Source organism: Oxyura jamaicensis, chromosome 2, assembly GCF_011077185.1.
Source record: "Oxyura jamaicensis isolate SHBP4307 breed ruddy duck chromosome 2, BPBGC_Ojam_1.0, whole genome shotgun sequence".
NCBI lineage: Eukaryota > Metazoa > Chordata > Aves > Anseriformes > Anatidae > Oxyura > Oxyura jamaicensis.
The window spans coordinates 1,672,718-1,689,794 of record NC_048894.1 but is presented as its reverse complement, the minus strand read 5'-3'; the positions used below and the strand labels follow the sequence as shown (position 1 = coordinate 1,689,794).

Here is a 17,077-nt window from a genome sequence, read left to right as displayed (position 1 = left end):
AAACAGCTTAAGTAAGAAAACAAAGTGAGAGAGAAAAAAGAAAAAGAGAAAAAAAAATAAAAGGCATTATTATCATTATTACTCTTATTATTTTGAGATAAAGCCTTTTCTTTGGCTTTCATTCCCAAATCAAACACTTTTCTTTTGTAAATACTGGCAGGTTTTTCTTTTCTTTTTTAATTCAAACATTTTTATATTGAAGTGGCATATTTCATGTAAAATTGACTTAAAGAATCCCAGTCCCCCACACTAGATTACTCCAAGCCCTACCAAAACAATTCTTTTCAGGCTGAACAAACCCATTTCGAGTTGCCAAATGAGAATTTTTGTGGGTTTTTCTTGTGTCACTGAAACCTCCTCCTGAAAATCCAAGCTGTTTTCTTCTAATATTTTAATTCCCCCTACCAAGCCTGAAAACAGCCACCCTTTGCTGAACCAGTTTTCCTCTCGGATGACACAGTTGTGTAACCCTCTGGGTTGCCGATTGACACGCCAGTCATGCTTGTAGTGGATGAGGCCATGGGAGACATCCTGTTGGCCTAAATGAAAGGAGCTTGATGGGTCTCAGGCAAGATGTAGCGGAAAGGCGCCTGCAAGGCAAAGTGCTCCTGGAAACCCGGGAGTTGGGTTTGGAGGTGGAAGCTGAAACCCTTCCTCTTACTCAGCAAGGTCCCCCTGGACACAAAATGCCTTGGCAAAGTACCTCCACCAGCAGCACTGGCCATCTACCATGTTTTTTTGTCCTCCAAGATGTAGTTTGGCAGGGTTTGGCAGCCCGGTGGCACACGCAGAAAAGCTTTGGTGTCTTGGGTAGCAAATATTAAGGTTTCCCCTGACATAGCCTGACAGCACCATACCACACTCGTACTAATGCTCCAGCTCATACAGCAACACATTGCAAACATTGTTCGGCCCCAGAGCTCATTGCTTGAGCTCCTCAGGTGTCATTTTTTCCCCTGCCATTGGCACTGCAGCCATCACCACCCCAGGGATGGAATGGCACCAGCCTCCAGCCCCCAGCAAGTGCAGTCCATCCCCATGCACTCACAGCTCCTACAAAGTCAAACGGCAGCTGGACCCCTTTAAAATATCACACTCCTCGCCCTGAAACCGTCCTGAAAAAAAAAAAAAATAGGATTAAGCCACCTCTGCCAGACACTCGTTGCGATAACACACTGGCAGCGGGGAGAGTTCGGCTTTTGTTTCTCGAAGCTGGCAGGCGCAGCACACATACCGCTCCCAAAATAATCACACTGTAACTCAGCCCTGGTTTCAAACGGGCCCAAACGTCCCTGTAGCAAATCCATGAGTGCAAACTAATCTGTCAGTGGGGTCCACTTGGCTTCATGCAGGGGCTGGGGGAGAGTTGTCTTTCTTTTATTTTTTTTAAATTATTTTCTGAAACAGGACATTATTCATTGTGAGATGAAAAAAAAAATAATAATCATAGCGTGCTCTGATCTTGCGGTGCAACCGCAGCCGTACTGGATGTTCCTGCCCGACCCCAGCATCGCCAGGGAGCTCCAGTCTGAAAAGCTGAGCCCCAGCTGGGGGCCGGTCAAGAGGATGGAAATTTTGAAGCCTGACCTTCTATCGAAATTTCAAATTCTGATTGAAAAAAAAAAAAAAAAAGGAAGAGGGAGAAACCCTTCCCTTCTCCCTCTCATCACCACGAGTTGTTTTCTTTTCAATTCACTGCAGTCTGCTGGGGTCCTTTGCTTGATTTAGAGGTTTATTAACTTACGCAGAAAGAAGCCAAGTTTGAAGTTTCCTACAACCACAATTGGAGCCGATGTTTCAAGAGTTTTGTTTTGCTTTTTTTTTTTTTTCTTTTTTTTCTTTTTTTGGTCCACTTGCAGCAGTGTCAAGGTCCAAGAGCTGATCGCATTAACAAGTGCTCTGACCCATGGCTGTTTTCTTGGGGCTTTGCAGCGGAGTTTTACTTGAGACCCACGAGACCTGTTTGGGTTCCCCAGCCTCGAGCCCAGATGCCCTTTGGGATGCATTGCAGCCACCTCCTGCCCGTTGTCCCCACATGCGATGACGTTGGAGGCAGAGTCAAGCCCGTGCGCAAGAGGCAGTGTTGATAAAGTGCTGTCACCAAGCAGCATGGTACACAATGACATTTCATTTACAGACAGATGGGGGGGGATTTCGGGCAGTTCTCTGTGCAATCATTAAATCAAAGAGAAACAACACTTTTACTCCATGCCAGGCTATGACTGTTACCTACCAGTCAGAACCAGCCACAAACAGTGAAAAGTTATTTTCCTTACCAACATTTTCTGTCTTTTTTTTTTTTTTTTTTTTTTTTTTTTCAAGCATTCAGTGGTTATTGTCAGGCTGCTCTTAACCATAGCTGGGCTCTCTGTGAGCCTGTTTTTATCTCCTTGCTCCCGGGTGCTGTTTTGTTAGGGCTGGGTGGCTCATAAACCAGTTTGTTTTTCTAAGGTTGTTCACAGGAACAGGCTTCTTTTTCGCAGGAGATATTTCACCCACGTCTGCCCAGTGGCTGGGATGTTCTGCTGCTTCCCAGAAAACACAATTGATGGATTGTTGCAGTTTCTATTCTGGGCTTTGGGTGCATTAGTTTGCCGGAGCAAACAGTTTTCACAGGATGGATCAGATCCCAAGGTTTGGCTCTCATGCACCTGTTGGAGAGCCGGGGAGGGGGCAGTGGTCTCCAAACTGTCCATCCAGACACCTTGCCTAGGTGTGTGCTTACATGCACCCTGGGCATTTGGATAAAAAATATTAATTGCACAGGGGCATGCACGGATGTAAAGATTTGCTCTTCTACATATATGTTTGCATATATGTGCATATCAATTTACATGCACATATGAATATACATAGGCATATATATCAGCACACCCACATTTCTGTCATGTATATATGCTTATGCACACATGCATATAGCATATATACATGGACATACACACCACATGCATATAAAGTAAGCACAGCTCACATTCACAGCCAGGCACACACATTAACCCTTGAGCCAGCCAGAGAAACACGAAGTGAGGGATGATCATTTATAAGGGACCACCATAAATCCAGAGGCAAGGATCTCCCTTGGGAAGCCAAGGGGTTTTTTCATCTGTGCTTAAGAAATAAAATAAAATAAAAATGCCCAAGCTCTCAGTAGAAGCCAACATAGATTTTTCAAACAGTAGAACCCAGGTATTGATCTGGGATAAATCAGCGCGGGGCGTGGGTGGATGGAGGGGGGCCATGCGGATTGAACCCCGCTGGGAATCAGTCCGTAATGGGAACAGCATTCAGAAGCAAAAGCTACCAAAGCCCTTCCAAAGCCTGTTATTAGTGGCAATAATGCACCATTCCCTGGCTAGGGCAGGGGTTCTGGGAAGCTGCTATCTCATCAAAGGGAGCTGGGCTGCGCGCTGACCACATACCCTGAGCAGAGCACGATGCTTTCAGTTCGAATTTAGTTGAGTCCCTCTCCTCCCCGGCTGCTTTTTTTTTTTTTTTTTTTTTTTTTTTTTTTTTTTTTTTAGGATTCAGATTGTAGATAGGACAGGGGAAGGAACAATGCCATGAGAGATGAATGCGTACAAAGTAATGTGAAATTAAGCTCAAGAAGGAAATTTGCTTAGGAGTAAAAAAATAAAAAATAAAAATGCTGGCGATTATATTGGCATTGCCCCTCTACTAATATTACATCTATTTCCTTTCCCATATTTCTTTCCACTTCTTTCTACTGCCAGCATATGATAATTTTATACATATATATATAACATGAATTATTGTTAGGAAATATGCTTTGACATTGCTTTGTTATTGCTGTTTTTAATAATACCTGAGCTTTAACCAATCTTTGTGCTACTTGGAAACCCTACAGCGAAGTCTAAGGAAACAAACTAGCCCAGGGGCTGTAGGAGGAAAGAGGATGGAGGTGGAGGAGCTTGCTATTAGTCTGACATCAGAAAGCTCCATAGTTTGGAGCCATTCAGAGCCACTACACCTTTTGGAGGGGGCTGGGGTGCTTAGGGACCCAAAGTGCCAGTGCCTGTGCAGCAAGGTGGGTGCTGGCTTGGGCTGAAGCTATGTGCATGGAGAAGCAGCACTTGCCATGCTTCTGGTCTTGGTGCAGAGCTTACTGGGCTCCCCACTTCAGGCTAGTCCAGCTCAGGTACTCAGCGCATGCCTCTGCCAGAAAATCAGTGTAGATAAACTCTGCCTTGTCCTGCTGCTGCAGGGAAGAGCTCTGCATCAGCTTTTAGGTATTTACATCACCTGAATTCTTCTGACACCTCCAAGCCCTTCACAAAAATCCATCTCAGAGCTGTAATTGTCACTATCCCCATTAGCTGCTGGAGCACAGAGGTACAAGGATAGGTCTTGTGCAAGGTGACTGCTCCCAGGGGCACCACTGGGGAGTGCACAGAGATTTTTAAGGGCTCTTCAGTTGGGCAACTGCATTTCAGCCACCCACGCTAGGGGTGTTTGTCTGAGGCTCTATTTCTAGGCATCTTTAGAGACACATTGCCCTTGGCCAGCATGGCAGGGACTTCACAACCCTGGGAACAGAGTGCAGCCACCAGCCTGCCCCTGGGAAGGGACGGGTGCAGGACCAAGAGGGAAGGCAGCAACTCATCACCTGGCACGTAGTCACATCCTCAGCCCAGCTCATGACTGGTGAGGCTCCATTTCCTGCAGGGGATGATGTTTTTTTTGTCTCTAATGGTGTTTTCCATCCTATCATCACAGACACCAGGGCAAAGTCCACCTGGGCTCCGCTGCCTTGCTAACATCTTCACAAAACTTAGGAGAAAACCAAAGTTTTTATTAAGAGCTACTCTCCTCCCTGCTTCCACCCCAGCTACTCTTAACATTTTTCTCCCTTCTCCAAGTTAAGATTTAGCTGGTTTACGAGAGAAATAAATAATCTGTCTCTACAGTCCAGCTTTCCAGCAACTTGGGAAAAGTTAGCACTTTGGCCAGGGCCTTCTGCATGCTCTGAGCTGTGCATTTAATTTAAATTTAATAGTTATTGCACGTTACACAAATGGCGATTAAAACCATATTGATTGAGGTTTAGCAGTTATGTGAGAAATGCAGATCTTATTACAGAGCTGCTCCGTATCCAGAGCGTGCTTTTAATAACTCCCTGCTATCCAGGGGCAGATTGGAGAGAGGAAAAGGACCAGAGAGAAAAAGGCAAAGCTGGGAGGCACCATCGGGAGGCACGATGGCCAGGCTGTTGGGTCGGGTGGCTCTCACCCTGTTCCCACCATGGCCAAACACCCAGAGCACAAGACCTGCAAAACTTTAGACTTTGCAAACAAGCCCACACAGCCCTTATCCACGCCACGTGCTGGAGAAACAGACAAACACCCTGGCTGAGATCTCAGAAGATAAATTTCTGTGGCAGGATGTGTTGCCACGAGGGCTTTCTAGGTCAGGACCTGCTGTAGAAGCACTTGAAAACCCCAGAAACTGTCCAAGCAGGGCTTATTTATTATTCTCCCAACCCATCCTTTCGAGAAGCTGCAAAGTACATTTAGTGGCAAAGCAGAAATAAACAGCTCTCGTGTCCTAGTTGGTCTGAGATAACGACCGAAAAGACAAAACGAACCAGAAAAATAATCACTGCATTTAAACCACCCTGCTGAAGGCAGTGCAAAGCCTTTCAAACCTGCTCTTGGCTTGGGGCAGTTCTGAGGGGCATTTCCATGCCTAAAGGCTGGGAAATGCTGCAGGGAGACGAAGGGTGCACAGGCATGAGGGGTGCACAGACAGGGAGATGTGAAACATGCAGGGGCACAAGGGGAAATGTGGAGGGAGGTGAGAAAAAAACACCTCTAGCCACATTTGCAGCAAAGCTTACTTCTAGTCGGTGGTGATGAACACCCTCTACAAAAATCATCTTCTTTTCATGAGGCACAAGAAAGCCATGTTCAGAAAATCCTACCGTGCTCCTGGCTCTCCATGATCCAGATACAGACTCAGAAAGCTGCACGTTTTACCGCTAAGGCCCGGAGATTCAGTAATGCTGCAACTCCGAGTTACTTCAGATTTTAAAAAGAGCATATGAAACTTGACAGGTTTTCATCTGAATATCCCTTAGATAAGGCCAAGCTGTTTACAGGTTTGGATTTGTACGTCCCTCTGCCACAGACTTCAGACATTGCAGAAAAATTATTGTTTGGCAGCTGCACAACAGAGACTTGGAAGAGGAAACTGCCCAGAGTCATTATTTTTATTTTTTTTTTTAAATCATACTACTACGTATTTTAGGGTGCCACTGAGCAATTTCCAATTTTTCAGGGAAAAATTCTTTTTCATTAAGAACGAAAACAGCTTTTGGTTTTGTGTTTTACTTGATGACAGTTTTAGTTGGAAATGAGGGAGAAAAAAATATTCCAGATTGGTCAAAATGTTCCCTTTTGCCCAAATTGTAGTAATTTCAACCATTAAAAATTTCTGGGTATTTTTTTATATATATACAAAGGAAAGAACCCTCTAAAATTAGTAGCTGCTTCAGATCAAAAGAATCTAAACAGAGGATTAGCTAAAAAAGCTGAAACTGGTAATTTTCTTGATCCTTTTCAGATTCTTTTGAAAACCCTTTGCAAAAATCTGTGTGTGTTTGCAAAACACTCCAGTGCCACCAAACTGCACTTGCCAAATCTCCCCGAAAAACATTTTTACGAGAAACGTCGCCCAGCTCTGCGAACAAGAGAGATACACAGAGATAGCCAGACTTTCACTGGCCCAGAAAATCCATCTGGAAAGCAACTTCAATTTCCAGAGCTGTTTGGTTTTGGCCCTAAGAATGAGTGGAATACACCACAAAGAAACCCTTTTGCTGCGTTTGAATGCATGCTTCCTCAGTGTCTATTTCTTCACCCTTCTAGTTCAAGACAGCATTTTGCTAGGAGCTGGTGAGGAACATCTCCTGTTTACAGGCTTAACAATCAAAAGGGACAAAATGTGATTATCATCCTCCATGTCTCTCCAGGGGAACCAAGCCACAAGCAGGTATTGGATGAGTGAGCCATGATCTGCCACGGTCTGCAGGACAGATGGAAGGTGAACCAAGGCTCTCTCCTCCAGATCACCTCCCCTCTCCACTTGCTGGTCTCACAGTCTTTTTTCCACCTGATCTGATTCCCTTTCCCTTGTTTTCCCATCACAGCCCTTCAAAACCTGCCATTGCACAGTTCTGCACCCTGCCCCCCGGGGATGCCCCCAACCCCAGGGACTTGAGTCATCCCACATCTCACCATCCAGTCTAACATTTCACCAGGTCAAGGCCACAAATTGTTTCCTAAGGTTGAAATCCCCCCCTTTGCCTTTCAGGCTCTGCTTCATTTCTGCAAAACAAGCTGCCAAAATCATGTCAGCCTGGGCCAGCTGCTCCAAAGGGAGGGACAGGAGGGAGAAAGGTGCTCTCTGTGCTATTAAAAGCCGCCCCACAATGGCAAGCCTGGCTGGGAATGTCCCATGCTTCCAGAGTGACACAGACTGTGATAAATAAAGGAGAGAACAAAAGAGCAGAGCTGCCTTTAGAAGTGTGCTATGGCAGCATGGCATTTTAACTACGCTTATCACTGGGGTCCATCCAGGAATGCTTAAAGAAATTGCTACAGGGGCATTATAAGCATGAACAGCACCTGATTTTGTATGCACGGCAGGGTGTCTCAGCCACCGACTCTTGAGAAAAGGCTTGAGGTAGCTGCATCTAACAGACCCTCACAGCTGAAGAGGTTCTGGAGAGGGAACAAAGGCTGCTGACAGTCCTGACAGCAACCTTTGGCTGAGCTTCAGCTCCTTGTGCATCACCAATGGCACACCTCTGAGCCTCCTGCTATGCAGCAGGAACAAGGCAGAATGGGAGAAAGTGCCAATTATAGAGGGACAGTCCCATGCCATGGACCTCAGCTGTCCCAGAGCAGAGGGAACCCCTCCAGGAGGATTGATTTATTCCCTTCCAGCTCCCACCTGCAGGAACCACCGTCCAACATGAGCTGAAGTCCTCAGCTCAGATCTTTCCTAAGAAGAACCACAGGTACTGAATTTGGATTCCCCACAGCTTCATGGGGATGATGGACTGGGAGGATGTGGGATTTTCTTTCAGACATGGTAAAGAGTGTTCAGGATCCTGAGGATCTCATTCTCTTTCCTGGGCAGCCCAGAGACAGCATTTTGGAGTTGGTTCATCATTTCTTTTAGAGCAGAGACTCGGGTAAAACATTCAGCATCCAAAGTCTATACCATGGAAAAGTTCCCAAACCTGTAGAAAACCAAATCTGTTGAGCTTTATGGTGTTATAGATGCCACACAGCTTGACTGGTTTGTGACTGGCACAGCCCAGGTCTAGCAGTGGCCTAGTGATGAGCCCAAAGGTTTGCAGATCTTGTGAGGCAGGGCACAAAGACGAGATGGCAGGACTCCTCAGCTGCCACCAGAACACAACTCAAGTGTCCCTACCCTTCCATAGGCCCTCTTTACCACCACCTTATTTGAGTTGCTGACACCTAAAACGCTCATTTTAGAGTGGAATGAATGGATTTCTTAAAGTGGCTGTTTCTCTTTAGCAGTTTTAGTGGGAGCCTAAAGAAACTAGCTCAGTCTTGTATATTTAACTTGTAGATGCCTGAAATATGGCAGATGAACCTACTTCTTAAACTTTCTTTCTTTCTTATTGGACTCAAAATGCTTTCCCCTAACCAAAATCTTTGGGCTCAGTAGAGCACATCCAGATCGAAATCTGTATACAGAATGTATGTGTCAAATCAGATCATTAAATAATCTTAAGCTCTATAAATTAGCTAACTATGTAACTAAAGCAGATAGCTATATAACTAGATACTCTCAGTGACATTAAATGCTAAAAGATCATGTGGGAACCTTTGGCCTTCCTCACTCACCCTCATATTTCCATTTGGTATAGACTGAGCAGGGCAGAAAACCCTGGACAGATGGGGTTTGAGTAGAATTGAGTAGAATTTATTCTTTTCTCCTTGTTGTGCCAATCACAAGGATATCTGGGCACTTTGGATCCTTAGCATTCTTGCCCATGAGGGAAATGAGGGTACCTGTTAGTTAGTCATGGAAAATTTTTAACGACTCAATCACGTTTTCCAGTGACTCTCTGCACTTACATGAATTGTTTATTAAGCCCCTGTGTTTAAGATACTAACTCAAACATATGCAGCCAAAGCTTTCAGGCTGGAGCTCTTTTTCCTTCATTATAACCAGCTGAGAGATATCTCATCTAAGCTAAAAGTCCAGGTACCCTCACTAGAAGCCAGACTGGACTTCTTCAATCTTCAAATAAAGACTCATTCTATCCTAAGAAAAATATCTGGTATTTAAAATAAGTGGCATGTGAAATATTATTCTAGAGTTAGGGGAGTTTGTGCCGTTGTTATGATGAAAAGAAGTTTGTCTCTCTGTGTCTGAAGATATCTGCCAGATCAATGCAATTTTAGAGCTAATGCCTAAGAGGTTTTTGCAGCACACTAAATTAAAAATAAGTCACAATAAGCTTGCAAAAGTTCTCACACCTTGCCAGAGCACTGGTCCACAGCAAGAACGGTGAGTCAGAGGAAAATCCCATAAAAAAATCAAAAGTAAAAACTTCCCCCTGACTCCCATGAGTTTGCAATGGGGTCTTTTGTCTTTGCTGAACTTACAGTCATTTTGGCCTGGGGCCTCCTCAAAGCTCACTGCTCAAATTTCTCTGTGCTTGAAAGGATTGGAAGGAACCACTGGGAGAGAAAGAGGCCCAGCATGGGCTAAGTTTAGCCTGGCAGGTGTCTGCCCACTTCAGAAACCTTCAAATATTTGAGCATGGGAGGGAAATTGCTCTCTAAAAGTAGTTCTACTGAGAGGCACTGCAGGCCAGTAATAACAGTGGTGATGACAATGGGAATATGTAACACCTGTGAGGAATGAAACCGAGGGGAAAAATAGGTTGGAGAGCAAGAAAGATGAGAGGGTGTTGGGAGGTAGAGCCAATGTGGTGGCCATGTACAGCTGACTCGATGCCTGATCTTGGAGTCTCAGGCATGCACATGGAAAGAGTTCCCACTTCTTGCTCCAGAAAAACTTGGCCAAATTCACAATGTGATCCTCAGACATCCTGAAAGGTTTCAAAGTGACCAAGACCCGCATCTTCCCCGTGTCTTACTAAAACATAACATTATTTCATCTCACAATCTGGACATGGTACAGGTATGCTACCTGGTAATTGCTGCCTTTCTTCTGAATCAGACATGTCCTTATTAGTTGGATGTCTTCATTATGTCTCAGGGCATCAGAGACTATGAGAAATGGGCCCCACAGTGATTGCTGTGCTGCATGGGTGGCTCAGGGACAGCTCTGTGCCTCCTTTTATCTGATGCACCGTACATAACTCTTGTTTCCTGGTGTAAATCCAGGATGAGGCAAATTTATGAATGGCTTCAAAGAAGCCCATACTTCCCTCTCACATTTTCTCTGCACCAGAAGGAAGGGGTTCATCAATATGCTGAAATTTAAACCTCTCTTACCTTGGGCCCAACAAATGGCTTTTTCTAGCAAGAAAAAGCCCTCTTTTTCCTGTGCAAGCCCTGTTGTATCATGCTTTCCAAGGGTCTGTGTTGCAAAGGACCCTGCAGTCCTTCCACCAGCCAGATGTGAGTTTACCTGCTGCTGAGCCATGTACAGAAGCTGGGGACTCTTATTTACACAAAAAATATCCCTCATCCTCCAGAGCTACACTAAAAACCACTCTTGCACTACAAAAATTCAGAAAACCAGGGCACGTGCACCACAACTGCTGATTGCACACACAAATGCCCCAAAAACATGCCTACAAAACCTGTGTCTCACAGGCGTGCCTCCCCACAAACACAAAGGTGTCACATGCAACACTGCTTCACTTGTACTCACATTCAGATATTCAGTAATTCAGATATTACTCCCATAAACTGAATTCTTTAATACAGCCACATTTTAAAGAGAGTCATTTGTCTTTCTTTTCTCATGCACATCAATACAACACATTTACCCCACAAACAAAATCCTTTTTTTACCACAAAGTAACTCTAGCTTTTTAATTCCCCCCATCTCTAAGCCCTTCTCACACATATGTTCACTGCTAACTCATAAATTTCTCCTGTGCTCAAACTTACTCTGGAATATACTCATTGCAGCCACTTCAGCCCAAAACGAATTCTTCAGCCATGTACACAAACTGCTCTGACAATCCCACCTAGAAGGGCATTTGTTCTTGAAATGTGATTTGCCTGCTTATTTCCCTTGTTGTTGCTCCCATCCCAGATGCCCTTACATCTTTTTTGCAGAAAAAGACACTTTTATTTTTGACCGTCCCTGCAGATGTTGGGAAGCCTGCGGGGCTTCTCAAGAGGACCAGGTTTCACAAGGCTCCAAGACCAGCGCTCCACAAAAATAAGCTCTGACTGTTTTTTTCCCCAGGCACCCGTATTACTGTATGTTGCTACAATAAGCATGTCAAGTAATGGCACAGGACAATGTGGCTATTAAGGTTAACTCCATATTGCAAGCTGTGCTCCTTCCAGGTCCTCACACAGGCCAGCTGTCTCTGTGTGACCTTTTTGTACCCAGGACTTTGGGAACACGTCACCTCAGCTAACTTTGGTTGCTGAAATGTTGGCACCCAGCTACCTGTCTCATCCCCCTCCTTAATGGATTAGCATCTCCTGAAGCTGATTTAATCCATACCAGGAGTTGGACTTGATGATCCTTATGGGTCCCTTTCAACTCAGGATATTCTACGATTCTATGAATTTAGGTGCTGAGCATAAGGGCAAACAAAGAAAGTTTTTCTCTGCTGGTTATAGATGACATTTAGGGTCAATGACCTACTTTGCAATGGTCTCTCCCAATTTTTTGTGTTCATTGCATTAAAAGATTTTTCCTGTTTTGTGTCAGCCTAATTGTTTTCAGGAGAGAAGAATTTATTTCTGGCAACGTGTGCCTGCCTAGACAGCGTTCAGTTGGGAATGAAAAATACCTATATGGAAATGACAATCCTCTTGCTTCAGAATCTCCCAAGGACAACGTGTTCTCCAAAGTGAAGTTCAGGGGCTGTTCTAGTGAAACATTTTTGTAAAAAAGCATTCTCACAAATTCAGCCAAATTCTTACAGAAAAGCAAGCAAATGGAATACCAAACAAACAAACTAATAAGCAAACAAACAAAACCCACTTTTCTGTGGGTTTCAAGCAACATTTATTCTCATCCCATCTATTAAAAAAAAATATGTAAGTATTAAATCAAGTCCTATGGAGTTGTTAAGTTAAAACCTTTACAATAAAACTTTAGAATAATTCTATTTACTTAAAGGTACACTACATCTAGGTTAATTCAGATCCCAGTACAGACCCTGATCTTGACCAAGAAACAGCAAAAGAAAAGACAGGAGAATGTTATATGATCCTGGAGTGCAAAATCGGGCTGACGGACCATTGTCGTGACAGTGTACACTAAAAGTCAGGTAAAATACAATGAGAAGAATATCATAGCTTTGAGACTTTTTACTCTCTAAATTCAAATTGGAGAAAAAAAAAAAAAAAAAAAAAAAAAAAACTCCAAAAATAAAATTGCAAAATAAGGTCTGAGAACAAATATTGATAATTGAGACCTTTCCATCAAAACACAGATTTTGATCACCTTTAACGTTTTGTTTTGATGTAAGTTTGATTTCCTTGATGTTTTTTAGCTATAGATTGTCTTCTGCATTAAAATAATAATAATAATAATAAAATTAAAACAAAAACAAAACCAAAACAGTTTCACTCTGGAATGCAGAAATGGGATGTTTGGAGAACTTCAAATCTCATTAAATCATATTTCTTTCAAATGTTGTACAATGACCTAGGGAGGTATTCTGATCTACACCAGATGGCCTGATCTCCACCAGAGCTAGGTTTATGGAACAGGAAGCAGTATATTTGCCAGACCCAGCCCCTGTGAGCAAAGAGCTTCAATTTTAACGAAAGAATTTTTGATGAAAAACATTTAATTGAAAAATTCTCACAAAATTTTCTCTACAGAATAGAGAATATCATCTCCAGTTGCCATGAGGGTTTTTTTGTTGTTGTTTTTTTAAAATAAAATAGTACCCCCAGACCCAGACCATGAATCTGTTAATGCGTTCCCTGGTCTGAGTTTGTATATTCTAGGTAATGGAATACTCTCCACAAAGATGAAGAGTTATTATCAAGGGAGCACTGGATTTACTTATTTTTTAGAAACTCAATGCAGATTTTTTAGTACTTTAGAAACCATTAGGAGAGTCCATAGTTTCAAATTGTACTGGAGGGAAAAATAATAATTTGGATGAATAAGTGTGCAGAATGAGTAGTTTAAAAAAGAAAATGCAGACACGGATTGATTTCAAATCCTATTTGGATGAAAATGTATTTGATGATTTTTTAATTGCTGTGACTACAAAGATGAATGTATATTTTTTGTGTGTGTGATCCTTTTTATTATCTTTTTTTAATTTATTACAGCTCAACTCTTTACTGGACTTAGCTGCCCTTCATACCACATTGTCATAGTATCCTATCTGAATATTGCCATAAAGCCATGGTATCGCAGCTGAAGGTGTCAATGCCCTCTAAGAGAAGTTATTGCAGTTGCCCCCTCCTCCTTTTACAGTGCAGGAATGTTAAGTACAAGGACAGTAACAAAGATCTGCATGCCACTGTGGAGAACTTGCCCAAGGTCATAGTGAAAGTCTTGCTCACAGCCCACAGATGCCGGTGTCATGACTCCAAAAACTTGCCCAAAACAGAATTCCTTGTAGTGAGACTTCTTTCTGATTTTTATTTAAATATTTATAACTATGTAAACAGAAAGGTTTGCAAGGTCCTTATAATTGAAGGCAGAACAACTCCCTCAGTCTCCCCAGTGCTTCCTTTGTTAGAAATCCCCAGCTGCAAGAGTCAGGTCCATGTGGAAGAAGCAAATGGTTTCAACAGCCTGATTCACGAGCCACCCATGAAACCTGTTGTGGGGTCCTCAGCCTCTATGCTGAGACAGGGAGACCCCGGTACAGGGTCTCAGGGACATTCATCCCTCACCTCAACTCTGAACTGGTCCCATGGATGGCAGTGGAGCTCTGTGCTTTGCTTTCTTTGACATTACCCAGTCTTGTCTCATCTCTTCTGGCTCACTGTAAGCGCAGGTGATCGGCAGGACTCCCTTGTTAGTTACCCTATTTCTTGTAGGAAACAGGAATTAATCTGGTTGCTCTAAACTAATCAACCAACTAATCCTCATTTACATCCAGTCATCACCTGGCATGAGAAAGAAGCCTGTGAGATGCTGCAGAGTTCCCCCTAATTTCTCCAGCTTAAAGGACTTCTTTTGCTTTGCAAAGAAATCTTACCATGCCTCGCAGTATCTATCTACCACGTGGTATTTATTGTGCAAACAGTGTGGGAAACCCATTCCTACAGGTATGTACAGGGGTTTCTGATATTCTCTGTGAACATGTGCGGTGCACAAGGAGCAATGGGGAACTGGTTATTTTTAGATCTTTATTTGTTTATTTCATTGTTATAAATCAAGATGTCACTTTTCAAAAGTCCATTTCATGGTTATTTTCATAGGAATATGTTACATTTTTTCCTTATCATTCTTTGAGGGAAACCTCTTTTTCTCTTTTTTTTTTTTTTTTTTTTTTTTTTTTTAAAAAAAAAATGACCCTGACTTACCTGCTAAAGAGACAATTATCATGGTTAGAAACATCTGAAAGGGAAACAGATACCCGGCCTCATTTCAGTGGAATTACCTACTTCACAACCTCAAAACCTGGGAAGTTTCCTAAATTTTGGCAGTACCCTGTCAAAGGGGCAAGTCACTGAAAAGGGAAAGTGATGTTAGGCAGGCAGCCTAGAGACTGATTTCCAGGACTTGAGCAGTGGCCCAAATACTCTCAAAGCCTGGTTCAGAAATGCCCTTGCAAATGTAATCTTGTTGCTACATGTGAGCAAGAGCTCAGGAAGCCCCGCTGAGATCAGCAGTGGCTCCTTCCAGCAGAGGCTACCCTAAAGGAGAGGGAGAAGGAGAAGCTTCATGTCCTTTGGGGGAATCCTTGGGACAGGCCCTACAAGAAGCAAATAATTCAGGAAATCTATATTTTTGCCTGTGTCTCTCTGATTTCCAAAACACACACACACCAAGGAAGTCCCAGGCTGGTGATGTCTACCAAAGCAATGCACTGCAGGAAGGCAGCAATGAATGCACTGAACTGCTGCAAGTGGCCTTGGCCAGTGGCTAATCAATGGCCAGCCCTGAGTACAGTCAAGCTTTCTTGACACCTACCTACCCATAATATTCCCTGCAGAGGAACATTAGGTTCCCCATTAAGGCTGAAGAAAGTTGCAAGCAATGAAATTTGCTACTTTGGGTATTAGAAGGGACAAACAGGTCTGGACTTCCTCACACCAAACAAAATTCAGGTTTTGGGCCCTCTGTTTAGCAGAGCCCTTGATGAATTTGCTCCAACTCTTTCTCTACCTGTGGCAATCACCTTTACCGTCCACTTTCTGCCCAAAACCAAGCACTATTTTGGGTAAATGTCATCTCACAGCACTGAATGCACCACCAGTAACACCACCAACCCACGCCCCACCAGCCCTGGCTGCTTCCTCCCCTACCAGGTTAAAAGATACATACTTTGATAGAAGCTGGGTTAAATTCAACTTCTTTTTTGGGTTCTGGTTCTGCTGGTTTAGGTGCTGGTTTGGGCTCTTCCTTCTTAGGTTCGGCCTTCTTAGGTTCAGGCTTCTTTGGGGGCATGCTGGCTTGCTGGCGGGCTGCTTTAGGAAGGGAGAGAAGGAGACAGATAGGAAAGGGGAGGCTGCTGCAGGATAAATCACCAGTGTGCACAGGTCTTTATCTCTGTCCTGTCTCCTGCTGTCCCACATTGTATCGCTCTCAGACCTGTCACATACCAGAGCTTACAATAGGGCCGCTGCTATAAAAGGGCAAGACATTTACCCGGCTATTTTAGAGCCCTCCGATAGGGCATTGTTATGAATTAACACTTAAATGGAAAGAGTTGGGGGATTTTAGGGCTGAGGCTGGCACTGGCTTAAGTATTTTTGGTGTGCATTTGCACACGTGTACGTGTGCAAGGGGGAGGTTGGGTTACGGTCCCACTCCCAGTGATGGGTTTTGGCCTCCCCAGGGCTGTGCTGACGCCTTCTCAGCTCACCTGCTGCAGGCTATCACTCTTTCAGGCTGGATGGCACCCCTGGCCTTTGTTGTGCCATGGTCCATCAAAAGGCAAGCCCTGGCTTATATATTTAGATATGAGGATGGGGCAATATGGGAGGTTGACCATCATCAGAACAGCTGCAGGGAAGAGGTCGTGTCCCATACCACACAGTGGTCTTTTCCAGGAAAGGTGCAAGGAATCAGTATCGCTTATAGCAAAATGCATCTAACAAGCAGGGATATGCACGCACACACACGTCTGGGATAAATAACACTGGGTGTCTGTAAGTACAGCCTCATGGCTGAGATTTTCCAAACTATTTTAGGGATTTGAATGCCAAATTCCCATTAAAATAACTAAGATAAGGATATCCATTTGAAGCTGTCCTAATCCCAGCCTTTCCTTGACTTAAATAACCCTTTCAGAGCCAGCTGGAGTTAACAGTTTTCAGATTCGTGCTTGCTTAGGTCATTTTTCTAAATCAGAATGTCACTCTCAGAGAATTCATTTCACATCACTTCTACATTGTGTAGATTTTGTTTTATTCTCTCCAAACCAAGACGACTGCTTTCCAAAATGCAATGCATTTCAAAAGGGGATCTCTGCTGGTCTTTCAAATAAATATGAGTTGAATCATAAATGTCTTTCTTTTACCAAGCTGCTATGTCATCCTGGTAATCTACCATTCAGACCCCTTTGAGACCTGCCTGTCCCAACACCTCATTCAGCTTGATCCCCCCAGTGCCAGCCCTCCTGCACACTTTGGTTCTCTGGTGGCTCTGCTGGAAGAGCACATGGGCTTTATCCTGCCCAGCAGCTCACAAATCATGGCACTTCCACTAC

General features: G+C 43.7%; 1 protein-coding gene across 1 annotated transcript in view; it reads right to left on the bottom strand.

Annotated features, from left to right (window-relative positions):
- MYL3 (myosin light chain 3) overlaps positions 1-15,878 on the bottom strand; it is a 36,803-nt gene extending 20,925 nt beyond the window's left edge. The window contains exon 1 of the mRNA XM_035319447.1: positions 15,691-15,878. Within this exon, the coding sequence (XP_035175338.1) occupies positions 15,691-15,813 (123 nt within the window). The 5' untranslated portion in view covers positions 15,814-15,878. The remainder of the gene's footprint in view (positions 1-15,690) is intronic.
- Between the last annotated feature and the right edge of the window lie 1,199 nt (positions 15,879-17,077).